Consider the following 18,355-nt stretch of genomic DNA (forward strand, 5'->3'; position numbering starts at 1 on the left):
ATTAGCATATTTAACGCCTACTATTACTTTTTTATTTTTATTTTTACATTTTCTCATCTGAATCACACCAGTGAAGCAAGTGATCTTTGATTCAGTTGCACAAATTACAGCTTGATGACAAATTTGAAAGATTTTCTTATTCTTGGCTACCAAAAAGCAGACTGACAAGTCCCAGCTTGATACAGCTGAGTGAGTCGACCTCCAATGACATAAACCATAGCAACTGCTTATAGTGCAAGTGTAGACAGTTAATATTTGCTGGTATAGTATTGTATTCCTCAGATAAAATGTTATATTGTAGTAGTTTAAGTAGCTTTGCTAACAGTTAAGATGTGGTCTGTTTGGTTAGTTGCTATGTGGCTTTCACACCCAAAGCAGCATGACCTGCTGTACATGATGGAGAACTCGGTGAACCTTGATTTCTCCAGTATAGTTCCATGGAGCAGATGAGAATAACAGTAGTGTATAATGGCTATAATTTATTTATGTTATGTTATGAAAATGCGTTTTTTTTTCTTCTTACAATTTGTAAGAGGAAGCAGCTTCATTTTCACACTTAAATGCTACTTCCTGCTTGATCAATTGCAGTTTGATAGATATATTTTATGTTGACTGGCCGTGTATCACAGTCAAAGTTGGGATTTGTTCAACTTTGACCCCTGAACGCAGCGGGTTCCTCGCATGCAACACAAATGAACAGGTTTTTGAGCACAGTGCCCTTGGAGTTGTGAATAACGTCATATTCATGCAAACTCAGAGCAACATGACATCTGTCTACAACAAATAAGGCAGCCAAAACGGATAATTAATCCAGAGAACCATGTTTCAAAATATCTGAACTATCCCTTTAACCTTGAAAGGAGAATTAACAGAGTATGATTTATGTGTGGCTGGTTCCAGCGGCTCACAGCTGGAGCCTTTCTGTGTGGAGTTTGCGTGTTATCTCTATGTCTATTTGGTTTTTCTCCGGCTCCTTCTGCAGTTTTAAACAAGCGTGCTGCGCTAATTAGTCAATCTTAATTGATGTTTAGCGACATCTCTACATTCACCTCGCAATGCATTGTCTGCTGAGATAAGCTCCAGCTTCCCACAAACCTGACCAGCTTATGGCTGATAGAGAAAAATAGTGAACGAATTAGCAGTTTTATTTTTTCAGAAAATTTTTTAGATCTCGTCTGACAGGTCGCCTGCTCTGAGTATCAAGTGCCCAGAAGTCGTTGGCTTTGCAAGTCGGTCCGTTTTTAACAGACATAGGATCTGGAGTTGGCCAGGGCTCAGACGTTGTGCACCTTGAGTAGAATAGTTGATGCCATTAAACAGGGCAGGGGACAGGAATGGAAAACATCGCCTCTGTAAGTTTGACTCTAAAGTCTTATGCAGATGAATCAAAACAAATCTGGCAAATAAACAGTACAATTCCGGTCATCACAGACATGGCAACAAGAGTTTTACGCAGCGACTGTAACGGGTTGAACTATTATCACTCAGTTTATGGTTTATTACGTTGAAGGAATTTTTTTTTGTCTGATTCCAAGCTTCTATGAAATTGAATTAAAATACCAAAAAATCTGAAAAGTGTGGCATACATTTTTAGTCAGCCATTTTTCCTTTGATATCCCCAAATGAAATAAATCAAATCAATTACCTCCAGAAGTCACCTACGTAGCAAATAGAGTCCACCTGTGTGTTACTTAATCTCAGTAATAGTCATTAGCTAGTAAACAGCATCATAGAGATCAAGGAGCCCAGCAGAGAGGTCAGGAACGAAAATGTGGAAAACACACCTCAGCAAAGATGCACAAATGAACGACAGAGTGTTTCTGTAGGATGAAACGTTGTAAAGATGGAAGCTAAATGAGACGAGGAGGAAGGAGAACTCCTGGCTCATCACCTTGAGTGCATCAGCATTTGTACTTTGCCTGATGAAATATAACTACCTGTTCTACCACCCTCAACTAAAGGCCCAACTCCATCTTAAAAAGTAGTTCCTCGTCCCCCAGGCTTTTCAGTTTGATTTTGCTTGATGTTTAATGTCAGAAATTCTCTGTAAATATACAGCTGTAAAGTGGAGATGGTTTAGATTTGTCACTTTGTGGAGAAATCGAGTGCAATGTGTGGGTGGGCAGGCTGCAAACATAATTTCTCTGGAGTCAAACAGGACCTGGAGCTCTTTCACAATTTTTGTGTTTTTTTATTCTTATTTTTAAGACAAGATAAAAGAGTTAAGCACCTCTCGTCAAAACACATTTGTGAGGATTGGGGAGCAGCCTAATCCAGTTCAGCCAGAATATTTACGGCGCATCAGATTAATACATGGCGCTTCAGTCTGGAGTACCGCTGCTGAACTTGATCATGTAAGCTGAAAAGCCTCTCCCACCTCGGTGTGTGGTGTAATTCTGGGCTTTGCTCCTCAATAAGGCAGGTGAACGGGCCTCAGGGGTGACCCTACTGCTTAAGTCAACACAATGAGTGTAATGAGGTGAGCTACACAGCAGACGGAGACCCTTGCAGCATAGTAAGTGGATTTTTATTCATCTGCATGCACTGGGGCTCATGTGGAAGTTCTTCTCACACCCACACCTACATATTTAGCAAAACAGTGTGCATTGTATGATTTTCACTAAAAATAAGAAAAGAAAATCATCCAGATCAGCATCAGGACAGAAGGACGACATAAATTTAAACCCAGTGTTGGTAATTCGGGTAGATATTGGGGTAATAATCCAAAATGTCACGTATAAAATGATAAAAATGTAACATGAACTGCTATGACTCTTTGAGATTTGTGCATCATTTCTGCTGGCATCACAGCCAGAGTCCATAATTAATCAGCCCAAGTGTGAGAGCAGGACTGGTGGCTTCCTCTTATCAGCGCGGACACCAACCCACGCCCTCCGGGCCATCATTGGATTAATGATGAGCGTCTGTGATAGGAGAAGCCCCCTTATAAAGCCTGTATTAATTGGCCACTGAGGCCGCTGTGTGGAACACATGTTCACTCTAATCAAAACTTTAAAGAGGCACGACGGACCCCGCAAACCCCCCGCTGAAGCGCACTGCATGGCGTTCAACCCCGAGGATGTGTGCGCGCACCACAGTGAGATACCGGCGTGCCCACGGGCTGAGCTGAGCGCACTATTTCTTCCAGTTAGCAGCCGCTTTTACTCGCGGTTGATCTACCGATTGCGTGCACTTAAAAAAAAAAAAAAAAGAAGAAGCATATTAAGGATTGATCAGACAGGTGGAATTGATGTAGTTGGCAGTAATGTCGAGCGATTAGAGGAAACAAGAACCCTTAAACTCTGCTGTTAACTCTTATATTAAGAGATGCGCTACCGGCTACTCACCCGCCCCGAGGGGGTGTTAGAGGAGCATCCCGGTCTTTCACGGACAGCTCTTCGGATGAGTTCTCCTGGGACAGCGCGCCTTGATCCTCACTACCATTCTCCGTAACGCTCCTCACAGGCTCCCTTTACTCTCCTTCTCTGGCATCACGTTTTTAAAAAAATAATAAAATATTCAACAAAACAATAAAACGTTGCATACCCAGACGGGCTCAGCTTTTAATTATCGTTTGCAGCCGTCAGTTTCTATGCGAGCAGGGCTGAAGTGACAGCAACGGATTTCTATTTGAGGGGATGCTGACGCGCAAGTGGAGGGGCTCGCCTCCTGCCTCTTTCATCTGGCTCCATCAGCTCTCCGTTAAGAACACCATGTGACTTACATCGTTGTCAAGGCTCATCCAGGAGCTGCATTAATTTCCGGTTGAGACTTTCAAAATAAAAAGATGTGAGCGTTGTGGTATAAATCTAAATAACCACAACCGTTTCGTTTGCATTTTACAAGCATGTTTTATTGTATTTGTTTGTTTGATTGTTATAAAAGACATGCCATATTCTAATGTTGTTGTTTTATGAAAACGTTTAACTGTTGTAGTGACTGTGTAAAACACAAACTGAGCACCTTATTTAAAAATTTACTTTTTGTGGAAAACAAATTAGAATCCCACAAAAATTACAACACTGAACATGTGTTGTAATTTTTAAAACACATGTTCAGGTGGAAGTAAGTCTTTATATACGGTCTGGAACTGCTGCATGATTCTAAAGGATTAGATGTGATGTGTGATTTATTTAATTTCTTATATTGGATTAAAATTTTGTAACTGAGGTTTGACTTAAGTCCATTCATTCTTACACTCTCAGATGCTTTGATAAGTGATACTTTTGCTTATTTGTTCTATTTGTGTGCTTATTTTCCCAATAATTAAAATAAAACACACAAATCACATTATCATACATGGCCCTTGAAAGAGGTCTGATGAATTGGACAAAGCTGAACTGTGACCTCAACTTATAACTGCAAACTAACTGGTTAACATAAATAAACTGACCTTAGCAACACTGACCACTTTTCCTCACTTTGTTCTTTGCCAACTTGTTATTTTTATTCTTTCTGAGCAAACTGCACAAGATGTCTCAGATTTTAAGGACTATCAGAGTGGATGAGAGTGACCAAAAAGGTCTTGTTTAATCTCCTCTGGCTAAAAGATATTCTTCAAACCTTGGGACTTGTCTACAGGTATTGATATGTATTACTGTGTTCTTTGGCTCTTTTTCTATTGTGTGAGTAATCTAAAAATGTGGGGTTGCATTTTTTCTTGCATCCACATCATGGAAGTCACGTTAACCTTCTGTTGTTTTAAAATAATATTTCCATCTCTGGTCCCAGATGTTTGGAGATGGACTTGAATAATATACCTGAACTCCAGACATCTTTTTTTTTTTTTTTTTTTTGTAAATTTAGTATGATGAAGACAGTGATATCAAAATACACAGTATGGTGTTATCTGCCTTTAAATAAACTGAATGGCTCATGAAAAGCAGCTTCCGGTTAAAGAGAAATACAACAATATTTTAAGGAGCTTTTATGGTACAAATTTGTCCTTGCCTGTATATGTGAATTTAATAAATCGCCATCTAATAGGAGTACTTTAAATATTTGCACCAGTGGGAATCATCTCGTTTTGTGTTATAAATCCACCTTAAGGCCACCACAGCTAACGTCTTTATTTTATTTTGAAGTAAAATCTCCCAATGTCCTGTTTTCTTTAGCTTTGTGTTTCCTTTGACGCACCACCGTTCAATTTAAAACGGCCCCAGAAAGAAGGCCCCCAAGCGGCAAACGTTAGAACAACACCAGATGTTAAAAGGATTCCACCAATATTTCCTCAGCAAAGCATAATCCAGTCATGAATTATTGACATCCTCCTCATATCGTCCTTTGTATTTATTCTTCATTAAGTCTGGGATGTTGGTGGAACAAAAAGAAAGAAAAATCAGATCAGAGTCTGTCTCCTTGTTACATCCAGTGCCACATGTATGATATTAAAGTTTCATTAGATGGACCTAAATAAAGAAAGCATTCGCGTGCTTGTTCAACAACCAGCAAAGGCAACAATTTTGAGGCAAGTCAGCAGGTTTGTGTTGATGCTGATGTTTGAAACGCTGAACAGAGCAGCTTGTTTTAGTTCCGATATAGCAATAAAGCAAACTTCAGCAAATGAAAATTGACCTGTTTCTGTCACCCAAAGCAGGCCCTCGTGAGACTCAGTTTCTCAGCCAGAATTATACAATCAATTCAGTCTAAGATGAATTCTAGGCCACTATAGTCATTTTGGAAATTGATTTGTTCAAACTCCTACGTGTGAGAATGAATACAATCAACTCTGCTCTCATATTTCTGCCTTAGAAAGGATGAAATGGATGTTTAATCACCAGCAAACATACTTGTCTTGAGTGTGTCTGCATGAGGAATCACGAAGGTCTGCACAATCTCTAAAATGTGTGAAAGAAAGAGAAAGAAAAAGAGAAACAGACAATCAGAGAGGAGACAAAAATGACAGCACTAAGATGCTTTCAGAAAGAAGAAAAAACTCCGTCCTTCGAAGGTCTTTTTTTTCTATTGTTGTCCACTAGGAGACAGACTCTCAGGTCTCCTCCACAAAGCAAGTCCCCTCCAAGCAGAATGCCACTGGCTGTCCTGTCACTTCATATTAACGTCTTTGTGGAGAACAGCAGCCCCGGAGGGCCGCACTTGTCATGAAAGAAATGGTCGAGAAACACACAAACACACCCACACACACACACACACACACGAACAAAGAGTGAGGAGAAAAGGAGGTGTCGGGCAAAATGGGAACACACAGTAGAGCCTCCATCAGGCTTTCAAATAGTCAAAACTATAACATTGACCTTATTTCAGTTATCACCGAACACACACGCACATTCATAATCTTCTGGTACTCACTTTGATGTTCTCATAAGAAATGCAGCTGTGAATATTGCGCATGCAAGGAACGTTTGTGTTCTGGTTGTAAGCCTACTTCCTGCTCTGACTTATTTAAAGTAATGTGTATTAAAATCTTAAAGTCTTATGAAGACCTTATGCCCCTGCAATAAAAGCTGAATTTATTTGAACTCTTTTAACACAACATTGTCAATAAATGTAGCCAGCAAAGCACATTAGATGCAAATGTTACAAGAAAGTTAGACCAGTGAGATAAAAAAAAAAAGAAGCTATGCAACGACAAAATGTTTAAATATATTATTTGTTAGTATTTTCAAAGGAATTTTAGATGAAGGTGAACATTTGCATGTGGATCCTTACATAAAATTAAGTGTACCTACTAAACAGTGATTATTCAATAAACAAATAAATAAAAATCACACAGACACAGGTGCATAGACTTAGAGTTCCTAAAACATTAAGTGACTCCCTTCTGTCGACTGCCATAGGGACTACCCAGGTGTTTATTTTTGGCAATGTTGAGAGGGGGAGTTCCTTCTGGGCCAGGCCGAATGCAGGTGGGCAGGGCAGTGTAGCACAAGGATGCCAAAAGAAGAGGAGCGGAGCTTTAAAAGGAACAGAACGGAGGAGTGTGTGATGAAATTAGATGTGAAGTCTTTCCCCGGTCAGCCCTCAGAAGCCTGAAACATTTATGAATCTGTTGAGGAAAGTAGTGGGAGCCACCCTGATTGTGAAGAGCATGAGGTTAACAGAGGGAAGTGTTTAAAGGCATTTTTATTTTAAGTAGTATTCAAATGTGAAATGAATATTCTTATCCTAGTAAATTTTTTCCATCAGAAAAAGTTACACTTTGAAGAAACTGTAGGGACAAAACAATGTTTACAGAAAGAGCTGATCCAAGGAACTACACATTAAAACAAACTGATTTGCAGTTCATAACTGTAGATATAAATATGTGATGATCAGAGTCCTTAAATATTCCTATTATGCCAGAAGAAATGTATAATGTGTATTACAGATCTCCTCGATAAGGCTAATACTACAGAAAAACTATGAGTCTCCGTATGTTGAATGTACCATTCAAACTCCGAATGTTTTTTCTTATCAAACTGTCCAGTTTAAACTCGGTCCTCCAAGTCCGTAGGCGTCCAAAAGCTATCCGCTAGTACACCTAATATAGCCTAATCCCTTGTGTGCTTCTTATTCTCTCTTATTCGACACCAGATGGCGCCACTTCTCCACATTTTTTAGAAGGGGTTGGGTAATGTCCTGACCCCGAGGAACTATAGCCATCATTAGATTGCTTGTCCGTGTCTCCCTGTTACACACAGACATAAGAAACATCTATTCAACAGTCTGCTAATTTTTTTTTTAAATAAAAATGAGTGAAAATATGATTATTAATAATACTATTCTTACTAATATATATATTTTAAAAATACTAATATAATAATGATAATTATTATTATTAATATTATTATTATTATTTCTTGACGCTGTCATATATCGCTGCCTGATTACACCCTCAGTGTCATTCAGTGTTTGCCCCACCATCGCCACTGCGACCACCTCCCACCTACTCCCTGCCCCTCCTCCTCTTCTTTTTTTTTTTTTTTTTTTTTTTTTTTTTTTTTTTAATACACACACACCGGCTTGCTCCCAGTCTCCCAGCCAGTCACCTCCAGAGCGACCGGTTGGCCAGAGGGGAGGTAAACAGACACGTCCGGAGCAAACCCAGCCGACTCTGGTCGCTGTTCCCAGGGCTCAGTTAAAAAGACGCCGGAGGAGGATGGGACAAAGCCGGTGTTTGGATCAAGACTGAGTCTGGACGGCACGCCGAGACCTCGATAACAAGTCCTTCATAGAGTCACCGCGTTTCCCTCCGCTGACACAATGGGCTGCTGCTGCAGCGGACGATGCACTCTCATTTTTATTTGCACTTTACAGCTGGTAAGTTTGTCCACTTGTTTTTGCTACTTTTGAAAATGGGAAAACAGCTTTAATGTAAGAGCAGACTGAAATTTCTCGATTTTGTGGTTTAGTTTTTTTTTTGTTTTGTTTTTTTTTAAAGTGCAGTTTTTTTGTTTGAAGTCCTCTTCAAACAAAAACATGCTGGTCTGAATAACGTTCATGAACTCCATTCTGAATAACGTGATTAAGATCCCACTCTTTGTTGGGTGAGGTTTACTGTGAGTAGCAAACCTTAAATGTGTGAGCACCACACACATTTAAGGTTTGCTACTCACAGTAAACCTCACCCAGCATGAGCCCCTGATGCTGCCACCTTTCTATGTAAATAAAGGTGAAACGTGCATTTATGGAATGATCTTAATGTTTGGGAGTTGTGTTCATCAGGAAACCTCATATACTGAAGCATGTGAAACCAATGAAGCGTCACTCAGCTTCTCAAGATCACAAAGTCACCGAAAGTAACATTAAAAGGATTGTAGTGAAGTCTCAAATGATGCTCCTCAGGCTCGCCTTTTCCTCTCTCCCTGACGGAGCAGAGTTTACTTGACGGAGCGTGACAGTGTAATTTATAGAGGCATTAAAAGTGAGCTTGGTCATGCCATCGAGTAAAACGCCACTCTCAACATCTGAGAAGGCAATAAAACGTTCCTTTCAAAGAGATAAACAGGGAGGTTTTGATGTATTGTATCATGCATGAAGTAATTCAAAACAGAAACTGAGTGGAGACGAAGGGCCATGCACTAATACAATGGAGCTTTTTTTTTCATCCATTTTCTTATTTAAGTATTAACCATACCATGAAGTTTAAAATGAAGTTTCTGGATGCTGCTATGCCTCAAGTTATTTATTTGGAACGCTGCCAAGCTAATGCATTATTTCTGCTTCATACTGCCCAAATTATGCTGTATCTTAAGAAAGTGGAACTTTTTAAGTTATTGTTTTTTGACAAGGGGCCTTATTTTTCATTTGCTGGAATATTGTGCTTGATAACCTTTATATCAGAGACACATATTTGCATGAGTTTAATTAAAGCCCTTTTTTTCTCTCTTTGTTTTAAGAATAGGTATACCAGCCACGTTTCACCCACAAAGTCAAATAATACAGCTCTTCCATGATGTCTATTTTTGTAGGTTTTGACAAATCTGACCTTAAATAGAATCATTAAATCATTTATAAATGTGATGTGATATTTTGCATTATGACAGAAAAATCACAGGGATGATCATATTAAAGGATATTTTAAAAATCCAGTCCGTTACTAAAATCTCCTCAGCATAACTGAGCTCATATGACCATACCTTCATTGTTAAAATAAGTCAAATAGATAGGGATAGAAGACTTATGACATTATAGTGACATATGACAGAATCAGACACAAGAAACTCAATTATCAACTCTTAGAATTGTGTCTAAGTCTCTTAAGTAATACACCTCGAGCAACACACCTGTTTTTCCTTTGCAAGCCTCGGGTCGTTTCGTCTCACCAAAAAGAAGGAGGTCAACCATTTCTAACGTGATTTATATAGATGTCAGCTGGTTCCTTAAAAAGCCCCTGAAGATTTCTGCGGACGGCTTCGTTTCCTCCTTGCCGCTGTTTCTTGATAACCTCACATTTCCTGTCGTGGAGCCACACAACACCACAAACACACACACACACACACACCTCCGTGCTGACAAGTGTAATCTGTGAAAAAGGGGGTGGTGTTAAACCCTTTTGTGACCCTTTGAAGGACCCTCTGGTTGTGTATGTGTTTTGTCTGCATGAATATACATGTGGCCATGTGCTCTGAGCAGCACCGGGGGCACCCTGCTCTCTCCTGGCTTATACCTATGAATCCACAATGAGCCAGGTTATTCCCTGCCCAATTCACCGTAAAAAAGAAAAAAAAAAAACTGCCATTAACAAAACAGAGCAGTCTTCTCCTCAGATGTAAAAATAGCCCTCATAAACCACAGCGTGAGCTAATTAGCTCAACAGAGTGCTTTGATCAAACCTCTTTTGGCATCTTGGCCATACCCTAATTGAATTGTGGTGCGCTCTGCTCATCAACAGGCCGGCCGAGCGCTGGGACTCATCTCTCTGGGACAGAAGGCAGCAGATAATGAGCCTATATTGATCGAAATGCCTCAGTTCCTTTTTCCCTTTGCTGCCTAACTGTTGCAGACAGCAGTGCTGGATGGTTGTCAGGATCCTGATCAGCCCTGGAGAGTAGCAAGTATTGGCTGGAAGCCCTGTCTCTGTAATGATTTGTTTGTACTCAGAGACACAAGTAAGCTCAGTTTTTTTCCTCTTTTTTTTTTTTTTTTTTTTTTTTTTTTTTTTTTGTCTCAGTGGGTTGGTAGGTTAAGGTGCTGCCCTGAAGTTGACCCAGAGCGGAAGGGTTTCGATTGGTTAAAAAAACCCAAAACAAAAACAAAAAAACCCAGGACTATTGTAAATGTCAGCCACTGAACATGATGAGGTTGTAAATGAAGCTTGTGGCTACTTGGATAGAAGCTACAATTGTCCTGAGCTTACATGAAAGACAAACTGAGCTGTTTAAAATATAAAACGCTGACAGTCAAAGTGTGGAAACTAAAAGACCTCAAGACTCAAGGTGTGTTTTGACTGTGAAACTCTGAACGCTTTTTCTCAGGCTTATTTGCAGTCACTGTAAATGCCACTGTAGCAAATTTTGATGGGGTTTTCACAGACTTCTGTGCTCTGAGGTGAGAGAACGAGGAGCAGCTTCTTCAGGATTAAAACCCTCTGCATTACTATAAGGTTCTCAACATTTTGCAGCAATTATACTCAGAAACAGAGATGCAATACTTTCAGTGTCAGAGGAAGTTTGTAACGTTCACAGAAGAGAAAAAAGAGAAACATGTTTGCACAGACAGAGCAGGAGCATCACATCTTTTCTTCAAAACATGTTAATGATCCACAGGTGTTGTGATTGTTTTTACTTGTACCCATATACAGATAACATATTTTTTTTTAAAGTTACAGTTAAAAATCAATAAATCAATAAAATTTTTACTTTAATCTAAACATCACAGATAAACTTTTCTTGTTCTTGGAAGCGGTTCTTGTACTAGAAACATGCCTCGAAGGAGCTTTTCTGTTGCAGGAAACTGTTGCAGGAGCTTTTGTTGTTTCCACTGCAGAAGCCAGAGGCAGATCAGATTACTGTCCTCATCAAAGTCTTGTAAATGTAAATGTTACAAGATTTTACGTTGTTTATGTTTTGAGAGAATAAGAACATTGATAACCCCCAGGAGTGTTTATTGTTAATTGATTGAACAAATGGATTGCAAGTGGCTGCTGTTCCTCTAGAAAATTGTATTTTTTTTTTAAATCTAAAAAGCTCTTCAGAGTTACAAGTGGTTTAAATTCATTTTCAACATGCAGCCACTTTAATCCCAAAGTGAACTCTCCCATTCCTTTCCTCTAGAGGCAAGTTGTAGTCTGTGCTGGCAAAAAATTAACCTAAATAATAGTTTGAGTTCTCCTTTTCCATGCTGTTGGGAATGATGTCACAAAACTGTGATCGCATGTTGCAAGATTATTGACTGTTGCATTAGTTTTCCGACACTGTCTGCAGTCTATATCAGTGTGGTTTATTTAAAATTCATTCTTATTCCAATCTGCTTTGAGTTAAATTACTTGGATTTTGAACTGTAACTGGAAATAATCTGATAGTAATGATGTTTTCTGTCGCATTCTTAAATCTGCAGTTTTAGTGGGAAAATACATTTTGTTGGCAACCTGTTTTTAAACAATTCAACTGTACAATTATTTATTTATTTTTTGTAAATCTTTTTGTCCGTACCTCAAAAATGGGACATTTTCACTCAGTTATCGTTTGGGGAGAATTTCATATAGGTACACTCCCGGGGCAGACAAACACACTCTCCCAGATCGGCACTCTGTTTTCTCTGAATGAACTAATTGCTCTGATAGACAGAACACACAAACCAGCAGTTCATGAACCGTTTGTCATTCTCAGACATGCCCAGAATTACAGCTGCACATTCCTCTCTGTGAGGAAAAGTTTAGAAGGTCTGACGTTGGGTGAAGATGCAAGTCTTTGTGTAAAAGATGCAGAAGCAGCTTTTGAGAGATTTTGGAAGACAAGTTAAAATAGAAGTTTCATTTGATCTCTTGTGAGAAAAAAAAAACAGATGGTGCAGAGGGGTGTTGAATTGGAAAAGTTTTGCGGAAAAAGTTTGAAAAAGTTCCTCATAAGAAGGCTTTGTCCTTTTTTAAGGTGTTTTTGTAGTCGTTGCTATTCATAAAGCAGATGGAAACATGTTTTGGAAATGATTTTCCTTGTGGGAGACTGAGATCAGTTGAAAGAGCAGCTGTTTCTATTCTGAGCTCCAGAAAAGATTTGTAGTAACTGACTAGATTTATGGCTCCAGAAATGATTCTTAAAACACAAACTTGGTTCTAGAATTGGACGGAACAGAGTCAATCAAAAGTCAGTTAATATCTTCTTTTAAGGTGGCACTCTAAACCAACAGACACATGAACACAATACATCTTGCAGCTATAACCCATTAGTCATTAATAATTACAATTTTTGCAGAAATCCCTTAGCTTGTGAAATATGAAGGATCTCTTTCTATATGTTTTGGCCACACATGGTAAATCAAAAGTGTGGTATGGACTATGAGCTGCTTTTGGGTTAAATAATTGACTTTTTTGGTAAAATGTGAAATTTAAAACAGAATGTGAGATAAACTAAGCAATTGTTTTAAGGTAGCTTCTGGCAGCCAGAAGAAATTTGATATTTGTAAATCAGCTTAGCCCTAAACACTGATCATCAGCCTCTGATTTTTGTGTGGGGATCAATAAATCCCCCAAAGAACATATTAAGTAATAATAATAATATATGTAAGTTTCAGTGATACAAGCCCTTTTTTTTCTATTTAAACCATTTGAGTGTTTTTCACCAACAATTCTTGCGTGTGTTTGCCCACTGGGTTAGGCGATGTCACTTGGCTTTCTTTCCTCTATAGTTTGGTTTATTTAGCAAAAGAATAAATCAGTTTTATCCAAGAGCAGTAAAATGCAAAGAGCAGTAAAATGATAATTTCCTGATGCATGTATGCCGTTGATATATATCAATATAATTTGATACACATCAATTTGTATTGATATTCAGATCGAATTTAAGTGTGTGCACACAAAATGCCCTGGTCTCACCTCATGTATTACTTTGTCACCCTGGTGTAATTAAGGGTTATTACTAGAGCTGGAACAAACTGCGTGCCAGTAAAACACGATACGCTGTCAGGCCTGCAGAGCAGGGAGTTATGGTTAGCGCTGTTGGATAATCTTGTCGTTCCTCACCAGCTCCCAGCAGAGGTGATGGATCATAACACGGTGGGATTAGAAATAAGAAAGATGCTGCTGTGAAGTGCAACAGTATTTCAGTTTAACTGGTTACAGATGCAGACATCTGCTCAGGGTAAGTTGTGAGTTGGGTGTTTTGCAGAGAGTGTGTAACTTCTTTATCACGCCTGTGCTGGAGTGTAGTGTGGTTAATGATAATCAGCTGTATTTCTTCAGCACCCCCAGGTTGATAGAAGAGATATACTGGTAGGAGGAGATTAAATGCTCACAGCTCTTTTATCTCTCTATTTTCTTCTTCGTCTTTGCCTTCCTGGGGTTTCTACTGAGTTTTTATAACCCTTTTCCAGGCTGTGATTCATACTATCAGGGGCAACAACCCATTTATTTGGTGTTTGCTTTAGTTCGTGGAGATAGTGGCAAACAAAGAAAGGATTGCTATCTGATTTATCCTGGCGGGAATAAATTTTCTGTCTTTGTTTGGACAGAGCAGGTTTTATAGAGCAATGGTTTCTTTAGTCATTTCCATTTTTTTATGGGAAACTTTTGGTCTAATTTAGTCTGAGCAGTGTGTGATTTTTTTTTTTTTTAAATGCAAGTATCTGCCTACATTGATTACCATATTGGGCAGACTGAAAATGAAATCCGAGCAGTGTTTTATTCTCGTATTGCTGCTTGATATGTGACTTTCCTGTCACTTTTAATAGGGATCTAAGAAGTGTGGTATGCATTCGTATTCACCACCAAGTCAATACTTTGTTAGAACCTACTTTTGCTGCAGTTATACCGCAAGTCATTTAGGGTGTCTCTCTACCAACTTTGCACATCAAAAGGCTGAAACTTTTCCCCGTACTGCTGAACAAAATAACAAAGCTCAGTCAGATGGGATTCAGAGTGGCAATAAACAGCAAATTTCACGTCTCAATGGAATTTAAGTTCTGTACTTGAACTGATCCGTGTATTGCAGATCTAAACCCCATTGTAGATTTAGATGTATGTTTAGATGCATTGTTGTTCTGGAAGTTAAGACTGCTCCAGTTTCAAGTATTTTGTGGCCTCTAATAGGTTTTCCAAAAGAATTCCTGTATGCACTCTGGCCAGCTTCCCTGTCCCTGCCTTAGAAAAAACCTCCTCACAGGATGATGCTGCCATCACCATATTTCTGTGCTTGGATTGTTTTCCACCAAACATACAATTTTAAGTCAAAAGGTTGAGGCTTAAACATTTCTCATCAACATATGTGCTGTGTCTGGCACGTGGCTCCAGGAAAACTGCAGGTTGTTTTCTTTCAACAATGGATAGATCTAGAGTAAGAACTTCAATCACTAAGAAAAAAAAAAACACAACTCATCTTTCTAATCAACAATGATTTTGGAGCTGTTAGTGGCTGCTTTTGCACCAACAATCCTCCAGAGGTCGAACCGTCCAACTATTGTGGCAGATGAGATGAGATTCAAAGCAAAGGAAAAAAGCTCAATTCTTCAAATTCTGCTGAAAATTCTTCTTCTTTTTCCTCAGTGCAAATTGTAAAATACTGCTTGTTTGAGGCTTGTATAAAAATATTACTTATTTTAAACACATACTTCTCCAACAGACTGTTGACCAGAGAAACTGCATTAAGTCCCAACCTTGCCTTACATTGTTGCTGGGTATTTACTGTTTTCTTTTTGAAGGTCAGACAGGTTGCCATAATTAGCCTCAGTACGTGTGTGTTTAGTGGTGAGCTTGCTGTCAGTCGGACCCCTGGTGTTCAGCGCTGATTGTGGTCTTGGCCCAGACTGCCTTGATTGCTTCGCCTGAACAGCCCTCATCCACGGAAGAGCAGATCCTGACAGGCCATGTCTGGCCTTAGCTGCAAAAAAAAAAAAATAAATAAAATAGCCCCATCAAAAGACGTTGATTAAACAGAGGCTTCCACTGAGTCACAGGGCAAGGTGACTCCTTAACACATTCACACACACATCCCCTACCCCTGGAGCTTCAGTATGTCATCATCTCACCTGCGTTTTTTTTTTTTTTTTTTTGGAGGTGAAGCTCTGTGTGAATGTTTAATGAATGCAAAAAGCTAACAAAGCTGTCTGGTATCTCCTTTTCCCTCACATTTTCCGGCACTACCCCCAACGGACCCACCGCGCATCGCCCCCTGCTGAGATTAGAGGTTGGAATATGTTTAAATTATTGATTGCCATTTGATTTAAGAGAGCCTCTGGAGATTTTGGCTAGATAGAAAGGTGGGTAAAAGGCGAGCGATAGAAAGGAACTGGGGGATGGGAGAAGGTTCAACCTCTCTCTTTGAGCTAATAAGAAATTTGACCCCAGATATCTGAGGTCTCCATGTTTTCTTTTCACTCGCTTATTTTTTAAATTTAAAGTTCTACTTTTCTTCATTCACCCATTTTTATGGCCTGCAACAGAAAACATATGAAAAAGAGAAGAAGACATCAAGTTGGCACCCTTAGAAGAGAGATGAATGCAGACAACATCTGTGGGTTAGTTTGCTGCAAACTTAAGGGGTTATACATCCTTCTCTTAGAGCAGCTGTCTCTCTACAGATTTCTATTTTGATCCCTATCCTTTAGTTACATCCAGCTGGGGATTTTTCATTTCCAGCTCCCTCATTTTACAACCTCAATTTAAAACCGAATCACAATTTGAAATAAATTAAGCCTTCCTTGTTGCTTATCAGTGCTAACTTCTTCAGTCGTTGCTGCAGTTTTGAATCAGCATTCATGCTCTCAGCATGTTAGTTTTAATAATATGTGTGTGCTTGTGGCAAACCCCTCCACCCCACAACTCCTCTCGTTCCCTGGTGACCTTTATTACAACCAGTCTCTATTTTAATGTGTTCAATTTAACACACCATTAATGTTGTGGTTATAGTGAAAACACTGGGCTGGCAGATGCGAGCGTGTCGACGCTCTCATCCAGGCGCCGGCTCACGGTGGCGCGTCTGTGTGTGTGTTCCACATCGGTGACGCTGCAATATTCAGCCATAATGGAGATAAAACTGGGACTGTTTGAGAGCCCATTTCTCTCTTTCCATTCCAATGGTTCCATTGGTGTCATTTGTTATAGTGTGGCACTGAATAAATTGCTTTGGGAGTTCCACAGCTGTGACGACTATCTTGACAGATCACACTCAGCTGAATGCATATTCTTCTCAATCAAATTTTCCTCCTCAACATTGGGGTTTTAGTCCTTGTTTCACAAGCAACTGATGAATTCTCACTTCTTTTTTTTTTTTTTTTTTTTGCGGTAAATGTGCAGGGAGATCCGAGCTACGAGCTTTAAACAAACATGTTGGTCAAAAAGAGAGATGTGTAGATTATCTGAGTCACAAAAGAAATCACAACATCTGCTGTTGCTGTACATTGTACTTATGGCGTATCTTTATCTAAATATCACCACTAACTAAGACTAATACTCCTGTCAGGCTATTGTGTATGAGCCTTTTGTTTCAATAGAATTCAAAGCTGTAATTCTGTCAGAAAATAATTCTCCAACATCGCCTTCCTAAGCGTGTAACACTGCAGCATAAGCAACATGCACAATCCGGTTAATCCTGTGAGAGATTAAACACATGGATGCCTTTACTCAAAACACAACAAGCATAGCTAATTATTACTGCTGGGATACAACCTATTGTCAAAACCTGAGCAGGGAGGTGTTGAGTCAGACTGAGAAGTTCTGGCTCAGGCTTTGAAACTGTAGCAATTAACTCAAACCTTCAGTTCGTGTTGTTGCAATATTCAGTTTTCCTTTAGGATATTTCTTTCATAATCTAAATTGAATGAGGCTAAATTGATTTGAATTTCAAGTCACAGGTAATTTAAGACCGAATCTAATTAGGCAGAGAAACAAAACTTCTGCAGTTTAAGACTGAATCTAACAGTTGCAGCAGAAACTGATGACACAACCTCACCATACACTCACCAGCTACTTTATAAGATATATTGTGGTAGTATCTGTCTGGAGACCCTATCTTTATAGACAAATATAGGTATCACAAATGTTTCTCAGATATTTGTGTTAATATGGAAATGATGCCATGAAAGGATGCTACAGATTTGTCAGCGGCCAATCTGTGCTGCATATTTCATGCTTTACTACATAGCAATCGTGCTCTTTTGAACTGAGGTCTAGTAACATAATGTGAACTGATTGTCATGTCCAGGAAACCAGTTTGAGATTTGAGCTTTGTGACATGGTGTGTTGTCCTGCTGAAAGTAAGGATGGGTACACTGTGGTCAAAAAGGGATGGACACTCTCAGCATCAATACTCCCTGTGCTCTTTGATTGATGCTTTGATTTTAACAGTCCAAAAGGTGTCGGAAGATATGGCCCAAGCCATTACACATCCACGATGAGCCAGAACCATTGGTAGAATGGTACATGTATCCACACAATATTGTTTTAACAACATTCAACTGGCTCTGCTGGAATTTAAACTTTTGGAATCAGGCAATGGTTTTTCAGTACTTTATTGTCCAATTATGGTGAACCTGTATGAATTTTAGCCTCAGTTTTCACCTGTTTGGGCTTCTTCTGCTGCAGCCCATCCCCTTCAAGAAATCTTGTTTGCAAGAAGTTGGTATTTGGTCTATTGTTGCCTATGTATCATCTCAAATCAGTCTGTTCATACTTTTCTGACCTCTGACATCAACAAGGTCACTGCATTTGTTGTTCTTTTGGGCCACTCGCTGTAAACCCAAGAGATGGTTGTGCGTCAAAGTAGAT

The 18,355-nt window shown here is 39.3% G+C and overlaps 2 protein-coding genes across 8 annotated transcripts in view; one reads left to right on the forward strand and one right to left on the reverse strand.

Annotated features, from left to right (window-relative positions):
* LOC122829961 (WAS/WASL-interacting protein family member 1) overlaps positions 1 to 3,779 on the reverse strand; it is a 53,028-nt gene extending 49,249 nt beyond the window's left edge. For 3 of the 4 annotated variants that reach the window (XM_044114932.1, XM_044114941.1, XM_044114923.1), the window contains exon 1: positions 3,348 to 3,778. The gene's annotated coding sequence lies outside the window, so the exon portion shown is untranslated. Of the gene's footprint in view, positions 1 to 3,347 lie in introns of all 4 variants that reach the window. The other variant, XM_044114951.1, reaches the window with a different exon arrangement.
* A 4,178-nt stretch (positions 3,780 to 7,957) lies between these two features.
* nkain4 (sodium/potassium transporting ATPase interacting 4) overlaps positions 7,958 to 18,355 on the forward strand; it is a 65,552-nt gene continuing 55,154 nt past the window's right edge. For all 4 annotated transcript variants that reach the window (XM_044128380.1, XM_044128391.1, XM_044128369.1 and 1 more), the window contains exon 1: positions 7,958 to 8,259. In XM_044128380.1, coding sequence (XP_043984315.1) covers positions 8,203 to 8,259 — 57 coding nt within the window. In that variant the 5' untranslated portion in view covers positions 7,958 to 8,202. The remainder of the gene's footprint in view (positions 8,260 to 18,355) is intronic.

The sequence above is a fragment of the Gambusia affinis genome, linkage group LG01, assembly GCF_019740435.1.
Source record: "Gambusia affinis linkage group LG01, SWU_Gaff_1.0, whole genome shotgun sequence".
In the NCBI taxonomy this organism is placed as follows: Eukaryota; Metazoa; Chordata; class Actinopteri; order Cyprinodontiformes; family Poeciliidae; genus Gambusia; species Gambusia affinis.